Source organism: Pan troglodytes, chromosome 17, assembly GCF_028858775.2.
Source record: "Pan troglodytes isolate AG18354 chromosome 17, NHGRI_mPanTro3-v2.0_pri, whole genome shotgun sequence".
NCBI classification, from domain to species: domain Eukaryota; kingdom Metazoa; phylum Chordata; class Mammalia; order Primates; family Hominidae; genus Pan; species Pan troglodytes.
Genome location: NC_072415.2, coordinates 71,603,645 through 71,609,644, shown reverse-complemented (window position 1 = coordinate 71,609,644; position 6,000 = coordinate 71,603,645). Strand labels below are relative to the sequence as shown.

Below are 6,000 nucleotides of genomic sequence, written 5' to 3'. Positions count from 1 at the left end.
GCTCATCATCACTGGCCCTCAGAGAAATGCAAACCAAAACCACAATGAGATACCATCTCATACCAGTAAGAATGGCGATCATTAAAAAGTCAGGAAACAACAGGTGCTGGTGAGGATATGGAGAAATAGTAACACTCTTACAGTGTTGGTGGGAGTGTAAACTAGTTCAACCATTGTGGAAGACAGTGTGGCGATTCCTCAAGGATCTAAAACCAGAAATACCATTTGACCCAGCAATCCCATTACTGGGTATATACCCAAAGGATTATAAATCATGCTGCTATAAAGACACATGCACACATATGTTTATTGTGACACTATTCACAATAGCAAAGACTTGGAACCAACCCAAATGTCCATCAATGATAGACTGGATTAAGAAAATGTGGCACATATACACCATTGAATACCATGCAGCCACGAAAAATGATGAGTTCATGTCCTTTGTAGGGACATGGATGAAGCTGGAAACCATCATTCTGAGCAAAGTTTCGCGAGGACAGAAAACCAAACACCGCATGTTCTCACTCATAGGTGGGAACTGAACAATGAGAACACTTGGACACAGGGTGGGGATCATCACACACCAGGGCCTGTCGTGGGGTGGGGGGAGGGGGGAGGGATAGCATTAGGAGAAATGCCTAATGAAAATGAAGAGTTAATGGGTGCAGCACACCAACATGGCACATATACACATATGTAACAAACCTGCACGTTGTGCACATGTACCCTAGAACTTAAAGTATAACTTAAAAAAATAAAAAATAAAAGAGGACCACTTGGCCTAATTTTATCGACTTCCTCTATCAGAAACTTGATCTTTAAGAATAAAGCAGAAGCTTCCCCAATCCAGATATTTATATATAATAATCTGTTGAAGGTTCTTTATTGTAAAAATGACAAATGGATATGACAGCGAGTCAATCTGCAATGAGAACTGCTTGTAAAGTGTGTCTGTCCTACATTCATATAGTCCCAGCACTATATGGAAATACTGTGAATTCTGTCATCAAGGCCTAGTTCTGCAATATTAGTGAATTAATGACAACTTTTAATCAATGTGCCTGCACTGATTTTTAACTTGTTGAATTCCATTTTCAGGATTCATAGATTCTTTCTTGTGTGAACCACCCCATGTTTGTCTTTGCTATATGCCATGCTTGAATATTCTCTTTTTAAGATATTCTCTTTTTCAAATTTTTCATTGCTAATTTTTATCTTTGCTTGTGTTCTTATTCAGAATACATTTTCAGATTGAGTCTCATCAATTGGTTTCTACAGATTCTCCTGTTTCCCTCCAACATGTAAATTATAGGCTAGCTGTCATACCTGTTGACAAAGAAATGGCTGAATAATTTTACAGCTCTCTGGCCTAACCTGATCACATTGTCTGTATAGAGATGATGATGGTTTTCTTTTTCTTTATTCCCAGAGGGATCAGCATTTGTATTACATTGTGGCAGTAGAAAGGGAATTTTAAAACTCATTTGGAGTGGGAATCTCTTAGCTTAGAGTATGACGCTGAAATAGATCTATTTTGTGCTTCAATCACGCTTCCTGTATTACACCGTTAAATATCCTCCCAGGGACCAGAAGATTCAGGAGATTTTGTTTAATCACTTCATGCCCAATATCATGGGGACCACATTTGCAGGATGTGGGGCATGATAACCCCGTGTGGTTAGGATAACAGCTGTTCTCAGTTGTAACATAAGCAGTACAAAGTGAAATACTCACAAAATTATCCTCAGGGCTGTGGTAGGAAGGAAGAATGTTATAGAGGTTGATTTGCCTACATCCATATAATTGGTATATTGTAAAGCCTAGTTTGGACTCAAGTCCATGCTTTTTCTTTTGCTTTGTTAAATGTATTTATTTTTACATTGCACTCTATCCTTGAAGAGGATGTGTGAGAGCTGCCTGCCTTTCATGGGAAGAAAGGGTTAGTATGCTGAAGGCTGAAGAGAATTTGGTGGCTGTTAATGTACCACGTAATGGTACCATGTAATATGTGATATGCAAAAAAGCACATCCTACTGCCTCCCAGACCCTCATCAGCTTTCTCATACATTTCTGTAAACTGTTCATGTTTTACTGAGAAAACAATTCACAACACCACTCTGCAGGAAGATGGGACCCAGTACAGATGGGGATATAGTTTAATCTTCATGTGTTAGAGAGTGAGTAACTACATATCAGAGGTTTTCAAAATGTGGTTCCTGAACCAGCAGCATCAGCATCTCCTGGGAACATGTTAGAAATACAAACTGCCCCAAATCGACTGAATCATAAATTCTAGGGGTGAGGTAGTTTAACAATTTCTTCAAGTGATTCTGATACATTAAAATTTAAGAACTGTTGCTATAATCAAGGCTCTCAGGGAATGATTTTGTTCACAATTTGTCCTCAATTGTGAGGATAGTTGTGTAAAATATTTTTTAGTAATAGAATGTCAAATAGAGATCCCTCCCATCATGTAGCCAAGTGTTAAGCACCTACTGTATGCAGAAGAGTATGCTAGCTATTGTAGCAAAAGGAAAGATGAATAAAATATGGTTTCAACCATCTGTGAGCTCAATTTGCCAATGAAATAGAGATGTAAGTAGCACAGTAGCCTGCCTCATTGGGGGCTATGTGTAATAACCTTTTGCAAAATGAAAAATATGGGCTAAATTCACCATTGTATAGTTGATATTACCAAACCACCCTTTGCTCTTTTCAGGGATGAAGAAATGAAGGGTGTTCATTAAAAGCTTAACAGTTTGAACCATAATGTTCATACGGTTAGCGACTGAAATAGAATGCAGCCTCACACTTCTTTTCCATTGCTTTTGCCTTACAAATTAGCCCCAACCCCGGGAGCCTGAGGCTAGATCAGGATTACAAAGTCATCTTCTACCTGTTCAGCAATTAAACAAATTCACAGTAGACTTTTCCTTCTATTTAACTTTTATTAAAAGAAGTGCTAAGGTACTGAGATGCAGTACATCATATTTATTACCAAAATTATTAACAAATATACAAAACTTGTACATGTAATTTTCTTACATCCATTTATTCTCTATAATACTGATTTTTGTTCAAGTAGGTTATCTACAGTATGTAAACATCCCTTGGATTGACCTCACACAGATTAGGAAAGCCCTCTAACCCATGCTTTTGTCAGATACTTCTTTTTTATTTGGCTTTCATTTGTAGCATCTAATCTCCACATTTGGCACATGGAAGAGACATCTACAGTGCAAAAGAGGCAGATTTTTCTGGTTTCATTCTGAACAATTTTGCAGGGGCACAGTTAAAGAGCTGAGAGGAGACACGAGCACTCTAACTTGATGGCGTTGGATGAGCTGTAATGCCAACATCTCTTGGTTCAGCCACTAAACTTGAGCATAAAGTCAATGTCTCTTCCTTCACCCACCCTCCCACCCATCCACCCCCATGCAAGGCTGATTCAGTCTTAACCTTGTCTCAAAAGGGTTACGGGAAATTCCATCCATCCCAGAACAAGTAGGTTAATTTCACTGAGTAACAAGTTTTTTGTTCTTTCTTGTGGGTTGGTTTCTGTGGTTTGAGCCAGCAAAACTCTTAAATGGAGAATAAGATAAGATAAAAAACAGATACGAGAGTAGAACTTTCTGCTTTCAATTGGCATCTCTGTATCCAAGGCCAGAGCCTTTCTGTGGTGGAAAAGTGACAAAGGCCTTAGCGAATGGCAGAGAAAAGCCACCCTTGTCAGAACACCTTGGACTCCAAGCCTTCGCACACAGTGTCAGAAAAATCAAAAAGAAAAGAAAAAAAGGTAATTAAAGATTCTGCCCTCTTCCTTCTGGGTTTCCTTTTGCTTATTTAACTTAATCTACCCAAGTAAAGCTGATCCAGAGAGAGCTCTGTTCGCCTGCTCACCCCCATTCTCACTCTCCAGCACAGTATTGCTCGTGTGGTTGGCTGCACCTTGTCCGCGGAGCACCCGCGGAGAACGTCTGGATTTGGACGCGCGCCTGCCTCCTGGCTTCCGTCACCACAGCGGCGCGGGTCCCTCCGACGCCCCGTAGAGCTCGGCCAGCTTCCGGAAGCGGGGCCCCCAGTCCGTCAGGAAGTCGAAGCTCTGTTCCGAGTCCGACGTGGCCGACTGCAGGGAGCTCAGCGACCCCGCCACAGAGCCGTCCCCCTCGAACATATACGTCTGGAGGGAGTCGAAGGGCGGCGCCCACAGGTCCATGTCGGCCTCGTAGAGCTTGGCCAGCACGTAGCTGTGGACGGTGCTGTTCACTGCGCACGTCTGAGGCACGTAGCGGGAGAGGCTCTCGATCTCGGGCAGCATGTCCTGCCGCGTCTTGGGGGCGGCCCCCGCCTGCGCCTCCCGGGGGTTCCACATGGCCGCGATGTCGAAGGCCTCGGTGTCCTCCTCGCCGCCGCCCTCGTCGTCGTAGCGGACGATGTTCTCGTGGATGTTTTCCTCGTCGTCGATGATGTATGGTTGTTTCCGGTGCCGCCTCATGGACAAAATGAGCAACACCAGCACTGCCAGGAACAAAAAGGAGAGTGTGTTTACCGAGGAGGTGTGGCTGTGTGTGCGGTGACTAGAAATAGTCTTGATCCACCACGGATAGGGGAAGGGCTACCGAGTGGAGGGCTCAGAGATAGCTTTTGGATATCTGAAACCTCGGGGAGTTCTAATTTAAGTCCACTTTATTCTCTTTCTGTAAGTCAGGTTGTGGACAACGAAGCCCTGTATTTCTTCAAATGGTTTAATTAGAAAAAGTTGCATATAGTCGCTTAGCATCAGCTTGCTGTTTTGAAATTGTGTGTCTACACCTAACACCCAATTTAAAATCCCACTAACAAAGCACAAAGGCCTGCTATGGACCAACATACTCTAAGGACCAGATCACGTGCTCTGTTTATATGATGATAAATATACATTCTTTTATAATGTGAAAGTCTTATTATGTAGGTGGAATTCTGCTTCCGTATATTAGCATCTTAATAGGATTCTACTCTGTATATAATCATATCTTAATATGCATAGAGACACACATGCTAAGTGTGCACCAAAGTTGTAGTCTTTTTATACCTCTAAAAAACAACAGAACATAAGTGATCCCTGGGGTCCAATAAACTCAGGTTCCTCAGAGAAGCCTTTCATTAAAGAAGTGGTTGTGGCTTTCTGGACCCAAGGGTATTTATGGAAGGCAGAGAATGAGCAGTGGCCTATTATATAATTCATCATGTTATCAAAGAAACACCACACTGTTAGATGTGCCCTTGCAGGTTTGGATAAAATTTTATCCCAACAAATGCATTTTTCCCCCCTAGAATGTGTTCGCTGGGGTTTAAAGGAGAGATAGAGATAATCCCATTGAGCTATTTATCTCTCTGAAAACGTTTTCCAGGAAGAGTGTTGAGGTTTTAGCTGTAGAACTGCTATTGATTTTTTTTTTTTTCTGGTGTGCTTTGTTATAGCTGGTGAACAGTGACAGTTTTGACAGCACTGCAAAATAAGACCCCAGTTTATCCAAGGGGAGAAAGTGGAGTACATTCATACATGCAGTAAAAGAATACAGACTAATAAAACTCACAACAATGATTTAAAAATTTTTTTGAATGTAGATGTGCTTTTTTATAAATTGCAATTAATGACATTAACACGTAATATTTTCCCAGATAGCTTTGGTGACAAAACATACACAGGAAACGATGATATGCTCGTGTGTATTTTCCCTGTGTGCAAAAATACGAGGCGTGGACTGAAAGGAGGGTGGGATTCCTAGAGAAAAAGAGACTAATAGGACTCTAAGGAAGCGTGGGCTTGAATCGAGCATGAAAGGTTGGAGTGTGATTTGGATTGATGCAGGTCGGAGACGTGAGATTCGAAGTGAGCATGCTGTGTTTGCAGGATTCAGTAAAGTTATTAAACCCAAATATTTTTAATCCTCTATGCTAAGCAATGGGGAAACAATATTGAGTGTGACATGGATTCTGCTCTTGTGAGCTTGTAAT

General features: G+C 41.5%; 1 protein-coding gene across 2 annotated transcripts in view; it reads right to left on the bottom strand.

Annotated features, from left to right (window-relative positions):
• Positions 1–3,226: 3,226 nt before the first annotated feature.
• CDH20 (cadherin 20) overlaps positions 3,227–6,000 on the bottom strand; it is a 222,160-nt gene continuing 219,386 nt past the window's right edge. For both annotated transcript variants that reach the window (XM_512160.7, XM_024350914.3), the window contains exon 12: positions 3,227–4,521. In XM_512160.7, the coding sequence (XP_512160.3) occupies positions 4,016–4,521 (506 nt within the window). In that variant the 3' untranslated portion in view covers positions 3,227–4,015. The remainder of the gene's footprint in view (positions 4,522–6,000) is intronic.